At 34.7% G+C, this 16,540-nt stretch overlaps 1 protein-coding gene across 4 annotated transcripts in view; it reads left to right on the top strand.

The window, feature by feature from the left end:
- CEP120 (centrosomal protein 120) overlaps nucleotides 1–16,540 on the top strand; it is a 76,844-nt gene that overhangs the window by 50,741 nt on the left and 9,563 nt on the right. For all 4 annotated transcript variants that reach the window (XM_061188097.1, XM_061188095.1, XM_061188096.1 and 1 more), the window contains exon 19: nucleotides 4,270–4,368. In XM_061188097.1, coding sequence (XP_061044080.1) covers nucleotides 4,270–4,368 — 99 coding nt within the window. The remainder of the gene's footprint in view (nucleotides 1–4,269; nucleotides 4,369–16,540) is intronic.

Below are 16,540 nucleotides of genomic sequence, written 5' to 3'. Positions count from 1 at the left end.
ATTTCAGAAAACCCCAGAAGACAAGAAAAAATGTAGCCCAAGGGCCTAAAGCTCTTGAGAAAAGCTTATTTAGAGGTAGGAAAATCAGAGAATATTTTTAGATTAAAGACAAATTAACAGCAAGGAGAAATTGAAGCTTTAAGAGAGGAGGGGATGGTTGGAGCATAGATATAAAATTTAGCCCTTGATATGACTATTCAAGAGGCAGAAGGGTGCATATAGAAAATTTGGAGACAAGAATAAGAGTGGTTAAAAAATACTGAGTTGGAAAGGGTATTAACTGCTTTCTTCTAGCATTTCTGAATTCATTAAATGTTTCTGCAGCTTGTCAAATGCCATGCTATTTTTGGTTCCTCTTCTTACCCCGATATCTATTTAATTGCAAAGTCTTGTTGATTCTGCTTCTTACATATCTGGACAATCTCTTCATTCTCCATTTTTGGCCTTCTCATTTCTCTACCAGTGACCTTGAATTTGAATCAAACTGGACATTTCCCACCCCTTTTGATTAAACCAAATATTAAAGTATTTGTTTTTATGTTATGAATTATGTGGCCTGCCAGAGATATTTGAAGCATTCAGACAATATCTCATCAATTCTCGCAAGTTCTCTTAAGTAGGTGTCAAGAGTATTTCCATTTTATCTTGGGGAAATTCAGGGCCAAATAGCTCAAAATTGGAACAGAGGGCTTATCATATTCATCTTTTCTGAATATATACTAGATAATATCACCATAGAAGTAATTGTAAGTGATTTTTAAAAATTTCTTCTTCCAATTACACTTCTACCAAAAGGATAAAAATCACCAAACATATTACAAATATAAACAGCACCATGAACTTGTTGAGGAAAAAAAAAGTGTAATGGAAGCACCTTTATATCAGACCTAATGAATTCATCCACTGTTTTTAAACGCCTAGCAAAACAAGGCTTCTCAGCTCTTTGAACATTCTTTGTAAGTTTTTTTTGGAGCCAGAAGAGGGCAGAATCTTATTTCTTAAGTAACAAAGAGATAAAAGCATAAAAAGGAAGACTTAAGTGAAAAAGTACCTGATTTAGTCTACAACTTCTGGTTATGTCTGATTGAGAGCTTTTTTCTTTTCTGTTTACTCATCTCTTCAGTATAACACAAATATTTCCATTGTCACTGAAATGGTCTAAAAATAAGTTAACATTAAGATACAATTTTACCAAATGCAATTCTTGAATCCCTTAAGAAGTGAATAATAGTTTGATGTGCTTTTAGCTAGGAAATGACTTTCAGATGGCTTAAAAGCAATTGGAACTTTTAAAAAAATAAAATAGGGAAAGCATTATAATTTACTAATGCATACAAAAGATTAAGACAGAAACTAAATTTGTGCATTTAAGAACATTTGGTGAGTATCTACTGTGTCTTAGGACAAAGGGAAAAATGAGAGAAAAGAAAAGAGTAAAAGTATGTTATCCTTTTGGGACCTCACTTTTTTTTTTTTTGATGTGGACCATTTTTAAAGTCTTTATTGAATTTGTAACAATATTGCTTTTGTTTTATGTTTTGGTTTTGGGGCTGCGAGGCATGTGGGATCTTAGCTCCCCGACCAGGGATCGAACCCACACCCCCTGCATTGGAAGGCAAAGTCTTAACCACTAGACTGCCAGGGAAGTCCCTGGGACCTCACTTTTAAAAGAGTTTGTAATATAATTGGGGAGATGACTCAGAGAACCTTAAATGACCATATATAATCGAATACCAGGGAATGTGATAGGAACTCTTTGCAATTCAGAAAGAAGTCATTTGGTGTTCAGAATATAGTAGTTTTAAGACAGCTCCATGGAGAGATAGAATTTGAGCTGAATCTGAAGTTTTAAATAAGCAACGAAGAAAAAGAATCGACAGGCTCAGGAAGTAACTTGGACAAGGTGAATGTAGGGGAGACAAACCCGGTGGTTGGAGTAGAGGGTTTCCTGTTGAGGAATACCAAGAAAGTAGTAGAACAAGTAGGATGGAAATTATATCTCGGAGTGCTTTAACACCTAGGCAGAGGAGTTTAGGCTCAGTCCTGTAGGCAATTAGTAGCTGTTGTAGATTTTTTAGTAGAGAGTAAATTGATGTAATAGTGATTTGCAGGATTTGTAGATAGAATACGTTTGAGGCTGAGCAGACAAGAGATGAGATAAGCCTGAGCTTAGGAAATGGTAGAAAGAACATAAAAGAATAAAACTGGAAAACATTTCAAGGAAGAAATCTATAGTTTTTTGTGACACATTGGAACTGGGGAATAGGAGATTAGAGGCAAAGACAATGCCATGCCTCCAGTAGAGAATTAGAGTTGTGGGTATATCAAGGATAGAAACAGGGACATTGAGAATCAGTGAAAGTCTGTGCTTGGTCTTCAGTAGCCTCTGAATTGACTCTAGGTCCTGAGCCAAGTTTTAATTTGAGTCTATAACTTGGCTTATGATTTAAATCAAAAAAGCCTTCCCGAAGTCTCATATCTACCCACAAAAAGGGCTCTTAACTCGAGGTCTTTGAATGCCCTGAAATTGTGTCAAAATTTTGGTTGTGTACCTTTTTTTGGGAATTGGGTCCATATATTTCTTTAGAATCACAGAGGCATCTGTATCCTTAAAAAAAGTTAGGAATCACTGATTTGGTAGTTTGGGATGATTTAGAAAAATGATGTGTAACGTCTCAGATTTGTTAGCTACAGTTTGTTTTTGGTTAAGAATAAAGACATTATATGTTTTGATTATATATGCATTTTAAATTAGTGTGAACTACTGTGTGAATATCAATGCAAATGTGAGTTATTTTGATAATCATGGCAAAACTGATAAAATCTCCCCAGCTTTTTCTGATGGAGTCAGTTCAGTGGGTATAAGTGATATCTCTAGGTTGTCCTAACCCTCATTCTGAGGCTCGTCCAGGATACTGTACCTTCTCCAAGACCCAGGGACATGATCACTTTTATAATTGAATACTATTCTTTTATCACACAGTTATAAACAGATTTTTGCTTTTCCTCTGACATATGTCCTCTTGTTAAAATTACCAACTAATATGTGTAAGTCTTTAGGGCATAAGTGGAAAAGATCATCTTTGATAATCTCAGAGTATTATTCAACTTAAGATGTATGAGTATAGTTGTGAAATGTCAACACATTTAAATCCAAGCACTAGGGATTTGTAAAGCAGAAAAGACCTTGACTCCATGAAGTCATATATTACTGCAGAGAACATTCTGGTCTTTTGTGAAAGGATTTTGGCAATGTGCTTTTCCTTTCATTTTATTTCCTTCTGAGCTTTCTGAAGTTTGAATTTTTGGATAGTGTCTTCGATTTTATTTTTCTGCAAAACATTAGGAGTTGTGTGTATGGGAAAAACTAGACTTGATATAAAAAAATTAGGCCAGTTTAGATTAACAGTATTTTACTGTAATTCATCCATGTTATTACCTTATCACTTAAATAGTAAAACTGTCTGTTGGCTACATGAATTTGTTTGGTACTTGGTTTGAAACTTTGAGAGAGTGCATTCCAAAACCTAGCCAAGTTGGCTTCAGTTCATACACAACAGATTGCCTGCTGCAAGTATAAATAACCGTATTTTAAAAATCAAATCTATTTCGTGTTTTTCTTTATATATTTGAGGAAAAATAGAAAATAAAAGTTAGATGAGTGTTTTTGGGAGCATTATTTTTCTTACTCTTGGGTTTATTTTAACATTCTTAAAATATTTTTGACTTTGTACTCTTAGTAAACTGCCTTCTGATAAAACAGTTCACTGTTTTCAGCATTCTATGATTTTTGCCAAAATAGAGTTATAAAAGTATCTCTACAAGCTCTCTTCAATGTAAGACAAAATTCCACATAATGATAGGTCTCCAAAAGGAATAATTTGGTTTCAAGGTTGAGAGTGTCAGCTAAATGGAATGCTAACAACTGCTTTTTGTTATATTAAAAAAAAAAAAAATGTATTTTTTCACTCTATGATCTTTATGTAATATATATGTTTTAAATACATTTATAGTAACTGTCTGGAGGTTAAGACTGATTCAGTTCCTTTTAGTATAGGCTGTTAGGCAGTAAAAATACAACTATATTTTAAACAAGAAAATGTTCATGTGCCATAATATTTACAGTAAATTATATAACAGTTTTAGATGATGTCGTATGTTACACTATATAAACTCTTTTCTTAAGCCAGAGTCTTTGTATATATTATCTTTCAGTGATTGTACACAGTGGTATAGTGTTTCACTTGATATGATTTTAATCACTGTTAGGTTGAACTTGAAAGAAAGTTGGAATCCGCAACTAAGTCTAAGCTGCATTACAAGCAGCAGTGGGGACGAGCTTTGAAAGAACTTGCCAGACTTAAACAGGTATGTAGTTTATAGCTGATGATGGATTATTCTTTTTATGTCTTTCTCCCTTGATTTTTTATAAGTTTGCATATTTGGCAATATTTGTTAGGTTCAGATGTCTGTATTTAAATGTCCAGTTCTGTATTTGAGATTAGGCCCCACCCCCCTTTTTTTAATGTGTTACATATAAGATCCTCCTTTATAAAAACTAAAACTTCTAGGTCCTTTTTCTTTTCCTTTTTTTTTTTTTTTTTTTTTTTTAAAGCCAACTATCCTCTTCCCCACAGCAAGTTGGGAATAATTTCTACTTTCACTTTAAAAACTACCATTCTTTTTCTCCTTTTACTTTCACTTTAAAAACTACCATCCTTTTCTCCTTAGTATTAATTTCCTTCTATTGGGAGTGCCTTTGGGGGGAGAATTTTAAGAACATATTTTAAAAGTCATTCCTAGGAAGACACAGTAATTTATTCATTAAAAAAAAGGAATCACGGGATTTTTGCATAATTTTACAAGAATTTAAAAGTGAGAGTAGTTTCCTAAATTCTTTACATTACTTTTGTTTTTTCCTTCCTGGTACCAGGTAACAAATGCTGTTAGCTTCCTGAGGAATTAACCTTAATTTTGGCTATAATGTCTTCAAATTATTAAGATCAAATAAAATATGAGCAAGATTTTTATTTTGAATCTCATCTATTTGATCTAAACTTTTAAGGATCATTAGTGGTTAGTTTATTCTAAGTTTTGCTTTTCTGAAATGTGTCCATTATATGCTGAATGAAATTTGGTACGTAGGGTCTCTCAGATTTGTATTTTTTTTTAATGTGTCTCCCAAACCATCAAATGTCATTAAACATCTTTGTGGTATTGTACTAAATGCTTACCACCTTCATAGAAGAGTATGTACTAGACTGCCTGAGAATAAATAGTGCAGTTTGCCTTAACATAGCTTTTAGATGAATTGAGATCGTAAGCATAAGTATAAAATAATATTACACACACTGAATATGTTTTATAGATGCTCGCAAGACTAAGGGTAGATGAATGAATAATCATATATAGTACTGAGGGCCTCCTGTGTTCAAGGCACTGTCCTAGATTTATAGATATAAGTAAAACATAGGTCTTTGCCTCAGGGAGCTTGCAGTTTAGTAATAGGGAAGAAAACTATAAATATAACATTTACTGCCAAATAGTAAGAGCCCTGAAAAGACCTGTACAGAGTACTCAGGAGGGGAAGTACATCTATTTAATAGAACTTAGGAAAGGTGTCATAGAAGATGAGATATTTGAGATGGATCTCTGGAGAATTGGTTGTGATTTAGGAAAGCTGTGGGGAAAATGTTGTATATACAATGAATAGAATGATTATAGCAAGGAGGCACAAAGTCAGAAAGCATAGACTCTCCATGGAGAACAGAGGAGGTCCCATTTTAGAGGTCATTTCAGGAAATAAGGACTAGGTAGCAGTGGGAACATGACGAGATTATTTTAAAAGACATGGTTTTGGTAGATTCTATACAGTACACTATACCTAATCAGAATGCAGAGTGGAAAGTCAAAGATGGTGTCAAGGGTTCAAGGCTTAGTGTCTGGAAAGAGAGTTTTCCAGGATTGGAATGATGGTTATTAAGACAAGAAGCTGATTGAGGCATGGGAAGGAGATAGGACTTGCAGATTTGAACATTTTAATTTTTACAGAAAGAAATTCAGCAAGCAGTTAGAAATATGGACTGATGTTGGGAGGATGATTGAGCTTAATAACATGAAGGAATCCTTTTGCAGAGGTGATAATTGAAGATGTGGCAGATAGAACTTAGAATTCTTATGTTTAAGGAGGAAGGAAAGCTGATAAGTGCTTGGTATTATGCTAAGCCCTTCATACGTTTTCATTTGATCCTAACCAAGATCCCTGTATAGCAGGTAATACTTCCATTTTATAGATGAAAGAAACAGACTTAGAGATGTTAAGTAAGTTGCACACGATCACACAGGTACTAAGTGATAGAGCAAGGATTAGACTCATTTGACTGGTGTGCAGTCTCAGGCTCTTCCTGCTTTATAATGTTATGGTTTAATTCCATAGAAGCCACATAATGAAAGAATTTCAAATAGAACAAAGTGAGCTGTGGAAGACATTAGGGATTTCTGACAGAGTGAGTATTGAAGCAGAAGAAGTCATGATTTGGCCTATCATAAGCAAGGAAAATGACATCACTGACAGATAGACTAGCTCTGGTAATGAGAATTAAAGTGACTTTGAAAGAGAATAAGCTAATATAAAGTCATGATGGCAAGATATTTAAGTTACATTTAGTACCACAGGGAGGAGTCCCTGTGGAATTGGGAGCAAGGAAATAATGTGGTGAGAGTGGCTATTAAAAATAACAGGATACAGATTCTACCAGAGGCAGCATACATAGCAGTTTAGAACATGGCCTTGGAGTCAAGAGAGCTATACTGAATCTTGGCTATACTTCTTAACTACCTCTGTGACTTGGGGAATATAATTTCTCTGATTAGTCTCCTCATTTGGAAAATGAAAAATCTTTCCTCACAGGTTGTTCTGAGAGTTAAATGAGTGGTCTGTAAAGCATTTAACACAGTGTTTTGTACATAGTGTATGCTCAATAAATGGTAACTGTTGTTAAAAGGATATGAGCCATAAAGCTATTGTGTAGTATTCTTGGTTTCAGTCATTGGGGACCTAATCAGATGGTAGCTTTGGAATATTGATGAATAGAACAAATATTAGAAGGATTTACGACTGAGTAGCTGAAAAATGACAGACACCAACCAAAAATTGAAAAATTTTAAGTCTACAAGATAGGAGAATGTTGTTATATAATAGTAGCAGTGGGGAAGTGAGGTTCAATATAGTTTGAGTAATAACAGTACTTTGTATTTGGATGGTAGGTTTAATATAGATGTTCTGTAGAAACTGACATAAGGGGAAAAACCTATGTTCGGGCTAATTGTGCAGATACGCAATACTGTCAGTCAGTAGGTGAACTTCCTAAAGTTATGTGTAAAGAGATGAGAGTGCATTGAGTCTGAAGAAACATCTATAGTTGTTTTATTTGTTCATTTTTCATTCATCAAGTACTTATCGAGACCCTACTATGCACCTTGCACAGTGGTAGATGCTCTAGATACAGCAGTTCTCTCCCCACAGGAAACTTAAAGTTCAGCTGGGAGGGCTGATATTTAACAAGAACATGGCAGGGTGGTAAGAAATGCAAATGAAGTTAGCAGAAATAATAGAAAATAAGTATGAGAAAAACAAGAGGACAGTGGGTTATCATTGTATTTTGTCATTCAAAGCTGAGGGAGAAATGGTTCAAAAACAGTGTTTCAAATATCAGTATTAGAAAAAGGAATCCAAACTGGAAAAGAAGTAAAAGTGTCACTGTTTGCAGATGACATGATACTATACATAGAAAATCCTAAAGATGCTACCAGAAAACTACTAGAGCTCATCAATGAATTTGGTAACACTGCAGGATACAAAATTAGTGCACAGAAATCTCTTGCATTTCTATACACCAACAACAAAAGATCAGAAAGAGAAATTAAGGAAAGAATCCCGTTTACCATCACATTAAAAAGAATAAAATAACTAGGAATAAATCTAGGAATAAACCTTCCTAAAGACCTGTACTCTGAAAAGTATAAGACGTTGATGAAAGAAATTGAAGATGACACAAACAGTTGGAAAGATATACCATGTTCTTGAATTGAAAGAATCAATATTGTGAAAATGACTATACTGCCCAAGGCAATCTACAGATTCAGTGCAATCCCTATCAAATTGGTAATGGCATTTTTCACAGAACTAGAACAAAACTTTTTAAAATTTCTATGGAAACACAAAAGACCCCAAATAGCCAAAGCAATCTTGAGAAAGAAAAATGGAGCCGGAGAAATCATGCTCCCTGACTTCAGACTATACTACAAAGCTACAATCATCAAAACAGTATGGTATGGGCGTCCCTGGTGGCACAGTCGTTAAGAGTCTGCCTGCCAATGCGGGGGACACAGGTTCGAGCCCTGGTCCGGGAAGATCCCACATGCTGTGGAGCAACTGAGCCCATGCACCAAAACTACCGAGCCTGCGCTCTAGAGCCCGTGAGCCACAACTGCTGAGCCCACACGCCTGGAGCCCATGCTCTGCAACAAGAGGCGCCACCGCAATAAAAAGCACGCACACTGCAACGAAGAACCAGTGCAGCCAAAAATAAACTAATTAATTTAAAAAAAAAAACACAGTATGGTATTGGCACAAAGACAGAAATATAGATCACAGGAACAGGATCGAAAGCCCAGAGATAAACCCACGCACCCATGGTCACTTAATCTATGACAAAGGAGGCAAGAATATACAGTGCAGAAAAGACAGTCTCCTCAATAAGTGGTGCTGGGAAAACTGGACAGCTACATGTAAAATAATGAAATTAGAACATTCCCTAACACCATACACAAAAATAAACTCAAAATGGATTAAACACCTAAATGTAAGGCCAGGTACTGTAAAACTATTAGAGGAAAACATAGGCAGAACACTCTTTGACATAAATCACAGCACTATCTTTTTGGATCCACCTCCTAGAGTAATGAAAATGAAAACAAAAATAAACAAATGGGACCTAATCAAACTTAAAAGCTTTTGCACAGCAAAGGAAGCCATAAACAAAATGAAAAGACAACCCACAGAATGAGAGAAAATATTTGCAAACAAAGCAACTGACAAGGGATTAATCTCCAGAATTTACAAACAGCTCATGCAGCTCAATACGAAAAAAACAAACAACCCAATCAAAAACTGGGCAGAAGATCTAAATAGTTCTCCAATGAAGACATACAGATAGCCAAAAAGTACATGAAAAAAGGCTCAGCATCACTAGTTATTAGAGAAATGCAAATCAAATCTACAGTGAGATATCACCTCATACCAGTCAGAATGGCCATCATCAAAAAGTCTACAAATAGTGAATGCTGGAGAGGGTGTGGAGAAATGGGAACCCTACACTGTTGGTGGGAATGTAGATTGGCACAGCCATTATGGAAAACAGTATGGAGATTCCTTAAGAAACTAAAAATGGAGCTACCATATGATCCAGCAATCCCACTCCTGGGCATATATCTGGAGAAAACCATAATTCAAAAAGATATATGCACCCCAGTGTTCATTGCAGCACTATTTACAATAGCCAGGACATGGAAGCAACCTAAATGTCCGTTGACAGAGGAAAGGATAAAGAAGATGTGGTACATATGTGCAATGGAATATTACTCAGCCATAAAAAAGAATGAAATAATGCCATTTGCAGCAACATGGATGGACCTAAAGATTATCATACTATGTGAAGTAAGTCAGAGGAAGACAAATACCATATGATATCACTTATATGTGGAACCTTAAAAAAAAGAAGATACAAATGAACTTATTTACAAAACAGAAACAGATGCAGACAGAGAAAACAAACTTATGATTACCAAAAGGGAAATGTTGGGGGGAGGGATAAATTAGGAGTTTGGGATTGACTTACACACACTACTATATATAAAATAGATGATCAACAAGAATATAAGCACAGGACTGTATAGCACAGGGAACTGTACTCAATATTATGTAACAACCTAAATGGGAAAAGAATTTGAAAAAGAATGGACATATGTATATGTATAACTGAATCACTTAGTTGTACACCTGAAACTAACACAACATTGTAAATCAACTATACTCCAATATAAAATAAACATTTTAAAAAAATAATAAATATCAGTATTAGATATGAAATCATTTCAAGTTTTAAAATGGAGAGTAGATTGGGAGGAAGTGGAAGACAGTGCCTACCACTGAAGAAATTTATGCAACTTATGAAGGATAAGAGACTAATGCAATGGTAATTAATTACAAGGCATTACCAAAATTAGTAATGAAAAGATGGAAGCCTGTGAGCTGTTGATAGGGCATTTCTTCTGGAGAAATGAGTGATTAATTATCAGAGCATAATTTCATTATAATTGTTATGTTTCTTATTAAGAAATATCCATGCAAAAATTTACTACTTTGAGTAAATTGATTTTTAAGTTACGTTCATATATGTATGTTGACAGACGACATTGTTTTCACTGTTTGAGGTGGTTTTTCAAATGTAAGAAAATAATCTTCTGAACGAAAACCCCCCAGTTCATGGACTGAGACTCTTAAAAAAAGGTTCAGTTTAAAAGGCTCCCACCCAAGCACCCCTCCTTCCTAACATATTCATTCTCATACACTTTTGCTATCTTCTGGATTTTTCCTTTAATTCATTGTTTTCTATTTACCCTTTTATTCCTAAGTGTTTTCTACCTTCTTGCCTAAAAAGCATTGGCAAAGTAATTTTAACTATTTGTGCCTAATAGAGGATGTCACAGAAGTTCAGATGCCTCTTTTAAGTTACTGTAAGTGAATTAAGAAGAAAAGAAAACATAGTGTTAAATTCCTGGTTCAACTCCAGACTTCTACTTCATGAAAGAAAATAGTCTTATTCTTTGAGTGCAGTAATCTTCATTGCAGACCACTTCTATTCCTTATCCCATAGACTTTCTGCTTTAGAAACAACACTGTAAACATATTTCAAGGTCACTAGGAATCACTGATGTTCTACAGACCACATTTGAGATGCAACACTTTAAGAAGAAATTTAATAGACCTTGCGATTACCATAGTGAATTGTGTTCTGCCACTGTTTTTGGAAGATTAAAATTAATACCTTCATCAAATAGGCACAATTTATATGTGTGAAAGTTACTTCAATTTTTTTTCTAAAACTTTTTATTAAAAACACATTGTATTTGAATATAAAATTGGAATCCTCTATCTGCTTTTGTTCAGAGGATTGTTTGTGCAACTTCTTGTTTAAATTGGATTAGTACCATGTTAATTTTACATTGCCTCTGGTGAATAGCCACGGGGCTATAATCTCTGCCAGTAATTTGTCACAGCAAAATCCTCTGGAGGGCCATACAAAACATTTGTGTAGTATGGATTAGACGGCGAAAGCCATATCTTAGATTGTTAATAAATGTTAATGACAAAACCCAGCTGGTAAAGCTTGGAAATGAGACCTAATGCTCCGTGCCTATTGCCAAAAGAATGTTTAAACAGAGATTTCCATTACTCAAAGGTGACCCAGTATAGTCAATTTGTGAATTTAAAAAATCATAATCTTCCAATTATTTGGAAAAAAATCTTTTCTTCTGATTCACAAGCATAAAAGCCTGTGTTTCCATGTTGTAAACTTTTTTGTTCTTGGGTAAGTGGGTAGGCGACAGCTGTAAAATATAAATAAGTGTAACATAAAATGGGTCCTAACTTAGAAGACAAGGAAACGATATCCATACAGTCTGGATTTGCTATCTTTGGTATGATGTATAACACTGACTTTAAAGAGTTCTGGTTGTTAGACATTTAAGGGGTAATTTAGTTTCTCTTTTTCCCATCTCCAAGTTAAGATTGTTACTTTACTGTGTTCTAAGTACCATATTTATTTTAAAACATTTCTTGACACATTAGAATATAGTTAAGGAGGAAGAATAACAGCCACTACTTTTTAAAAACAAATGAATCATTGTTAAAAGGTATGAATTTGTTGTTCTGGGAAATTTAACACTTTTATCATGTCTGATACATTAAAACTAGGTATGTTTGTTCACAGGACAGGAAACAGAACTAAGATTTTGGGTAGGATGTGAGTCCCTTACCATATTTGTGCACAGTAGATCTGTTTAAAACTAAGCTGATATATTTAGTTAAAACAACACAGACTTCATTGGCTGACATCAGCACTATCTTGTCCAGCCTCCTGCTTATCCACTCAGAGTAATTAATTTGATTAATTTACAAGTAATTTAGCCAAGGATGGGATGTAAATCTTTGTTTAAGAAAACAGTTGGAGGTCCAAGTCTTGGTTAAAAACTGTGTCTTGAAACCATCCAGGCCCTCCTACTGACTTGTCAGCTCTGGGTTATTTTCAGAAAACTTGACTTGAGTTCCTTAGTTTAGCTGTAAGTTTTTTCCCACAGACTTACATGGTATGTGTGAGTGGGAGAGTAAGTAGTGGCCACGTTTTAGCCGCTGTTTAGTCTAGTGTATGCATGTTTACATCTCCTCTCTGGATTTATAGGCAGCCAAGGCAAAATAAAGATTATACTCACTTGATTGAGGAGCCTTTAACCCAGAGCACCTGGCAGCAGAGAGGATTTCTTCCTCTAATCTCTAATTTTTGTGTGTGCATGTGTGATTATTATTAATGATGTATACTTGATTTAAAATTCAAGGCATTTAAAGGCTTATGTTTTAGAATTAAAATGTTTCAAGTTTTATAAAGTTACAGTTTTACAAAATAACCTAAAATTAAATAATTGACCATCTTTTTCCTGTTTACAATTATATTTGCTTAGTGTAAAAGAAATCCAAATTTTGCAGCATCATAGCATAGAAAAATAATAGTCACTGGTAACCTTATCACCTCCTCAGCCAGAGATAACAATTTGGTGTATTCTTGTCTGGACTTCTTTTCCTTTCTTTATTTTTTAATAATTACTCTTTAAATGAAATATACATTCCAAAGGGGGGGAAAAAAGAAGATTCTTATGCACTTCAACCCCCACCTTCTAGTGTAAGAAACAGCATTATCAGTGCTCCTTGTGCCTTTTCTAACCTGCATCCTCTCTGCAGGTAACTACTTAGCTGAATTTGGTATTTATTATTCCTTTGCTTTTCTTTATAAGCTTATAAGGTATTAAAAATATCGGTAAACAACAGTTTACTTTTGTATGTTTTTAAACTTCATATACATGGAAATATTCTCTTTGAATCATTCTTCTGTGACTACCTTGTGTGATTCAAAATTTAGCTATTTTGATGCAGTAGCTAAAGTTTATTTTATTGCTTTATAAAACAAACATGAATATTCTAAGTTTTCTCATAATAAGACAACAGTGAAAAATTTTATACATGTAAGAGTTTCTCTAGTGTTTATATCTAAAAGTAGAACTTCTGGTCATAGGGTTCACTCATTTCTTCTGCTTCACTAAATGTTGTGAAATTACTTTCCAAAGTGGTTGTACAAATCTGCAGTTCCCAAGAATGGTGTATAATTGTTATTCTTCACACCATGTCTAACACTTGGCTGTTATCAGATGTATTAACTTTTTCCAGTTTAGTGGGTCTGAAATCATATCACTCTGTGGCTTAAATTTTCATTTCCCTGATTATTGACTTTGAGCATCTTTTCATTTGTTTATTAGATTTGCATGTGGAATGTCTTATTGTCTTTTGCTCAACAGAAATAAATCAACAGATTTTGGAATCACCAGACACAAAGTTAGAGATAACTACTAGAAAATAGGTGATATGATGGAGAAATGTATTAGGGAAGTAGAACCTTTTCAATCATATAGACATTCTGGAACTGAAAAGTATCACAAATGAATTGTAAGATTCAGTAGATGAATTAACAGCAGAACCAAGGATATGTGAACTGAAGATAAGCCAATAAAAAGTATCCAAACTGGAACAGAAAAAAGGATGGAAAATACAACAAAGAACATAAGTGACATACAGGATAGGGTATATGAGACTGACTACTTTTTGTGTAACCACAGACCCCTGTCTTAGTCTGTTTGGGCTGCTGTAACCAAATAGCACAGACTAGATGGCTTATAAACAACAGAAATTTGTTTCTCACATTTCTGAAGGCTGGAAGTCTGAGATCAAAGTGTACACATGGTCAAGTCCTGTGTCTGGAGAGGGCCCACTTCCCAGTTCATAAATGGCCATCTTTCCACTGTCTTCACATAATAGAAGAGCTAGAGAACTCTACTGGGTCTCTTTTATAAATAATTTAAAATAGTCAAACTACTAGAGCTCGTTAATGAATTTGGTAAAGTTGCAGGATACAAAATTAGTACACAGAAATCTCTTGCATTCCTATACACTAACAACGAAAGATCAGAAGAGAAACTAAGGAAACAATCCCATTTACCATCACGTCAAAAAGAATAAAATACCCAGGAATAAACCTACCTAAGGAGGCAAAAGACCTGTACTCAGAAAACTATAAGACACTGATGAAAGAAATCAAAGATGACACAAAGAGATGGAAAGATATACCACGTCCTTGGATTGGAAGAATCAATATTGTCAAAATGACTATACTACCTAAGGCAATCTACAGATTCAGTGCAACCCCTATCAAATTACCAATAGCATTTTTCACCGAATTAGAACAAAAAAATTTACAATTTCTGTGGAAACACAGAAGACCCCAAATAGCCAAAGCAATCTTGAGAAAGAAAAATGGAGCTGGGGGAATCAGATTCCCTGACTTCAGACTACACTACAAAGCTACAGTCATCAAAACGGTATGGTACTGGCACAAAGACAGAAATATAGATCAGTGGAACAGGATAGAAAGTCCAGAGATAAACCCATGCACCCATGGTCACCTAATCTATAACAAAGGAGGCAAGAATATACAATAGAGAAAAGACAGCCTCTTCAGTAAGTGGTGCTGGGAAAACTGGGCAGCTGCATGTAAAAGAATGAAATTAGAACATTCTCTAGCACCATACACAAAAATAAACTCAAAATGGATTAAACACCTAAATGTAAGACCGGACACTATAAAACTCTTAGAGGAAAACATAGGCAGAAACTCTCTGACATAAATCACAGCAATATCTTTTTGGATCCACCACCTAGAGTAATGAAAATGAAAACAAAAATAAACAAATGGGACCTAATCAAACTTAAAAGCTTTTGCACAGCAAAGGAAACCATAAGTAAAAGGAAAAGACAACCCACAGAATGGGAGAAAATGTTTGCAAACGAAGCTACTGACAAGGGATTAATCTCCAAAATATACAAACAGCTCATGCAGCTCAATATGAAAAAAACAAACAACCCAATCAAAAAATGGGCAGAAGATCTGAATAGACAGTTCTCCAAGGAAGACATACACATGGCCAAAAAGTACATGAAAAGAGGCTCAACATCACTAGTTATTAGAGAAATGCAAGTCAAAACTACAATGAGGTATCACTTCACACTGGTCAGAATGGCCATCATAAAAAGGTCTACAAACAATAAATGCTGGAGAGGGTGTAGAGAAAAGGGAACCCTCCTGCACTGTTGGTTGCAACGTAAATTGGTACAACCACTATGGAAAACAGTATGGAGGTTACTTAAAAAACAGCTACCATGTGATCCAGCAATTCCACTCTTGGGCATATATCTGGAGAAAACCATAATTTGAAAAGATACATGCACCAAGTGTTCATTGCAGCACTATTTACAATAGCCAGGACATGGAAGCAACCTAAATGTCCATTGACAGAGGAAAGGATAAAGAAGATGTGGTACATATGTACAATGGAATATTACTCAGCCATAAAAAAGAATGAAATAATGCCATTTGCAGCAACATGAATGGACCTAGAGATTGTCATACTGAGTGAAGTAAGTCAGAGAAAGGAAAAGATCATATGATATCACTTATATGTGGAATCTAAAAAAATGGTACAAATGAACTTACTTACAAAACAAATAGAATCACAGATATAGAAAACAAACTTACGGTTACCAGGGGGAAAGGGGGAGGAGGGGTAAGTTAGAAGTTTGGGATTGACATATACACACTACTATATATAAAATAGTTAACAAATAAGAACCTACTGTATAGCACAGGGAAGTCTACTCAATACTCTGTAATGACCTATATAGGAAAAGAATCTAAAAAAGAGAGGATATATGTATATGTATAACTGATTCACTTTGCTGTAGAGCAGAAACTAACACAACATTGTAAATCAACTGTACTCCAATAAAAATTAATTAAAAAAAAAATAGCCCCAAAGCAAAGAAAATATTTAAAGCCATGGATGAAGAGGGAAACGTTTCCTTCACAGGAGCAACAATGAGATTGACAGATGAACTTTCAACAGTAGTAAAGGAATTCATAAGACAGTGGAATAACATCCTTAAAGTACTCAAAGGAAGTAATGGCCCACCTAAATTCAGTATCCAGTGAAAATGTACTTCATTATTGAAAACGACGTAAGACTTTCAGACTATGAAAAATTGGGAGAAAACAATAATCACAGTATTTGTTGGGTTTAAAATATATAGAGAATTAAAATT

This window comes from Eubalaena glacialis, chromosome 4, assembly GCF_028564815.1.
Source record: "Eubalaena glacialis isolate mEubGla1 chromosome 4, mEubGla1.1.hap2.+ XY, whole genome shotgun sequence".
NCBI lineage: Eukaryota > Metazoa > Chordata > Mammalia > Artiodactyla > Balaenidae > Eubalaena > Eubalaena glacialis.
The sequence above is the reverse complement of the archived record's forward strand: the minus strand, read 5'-3'. Positions and strand labels throughout refer to the sequence as shown.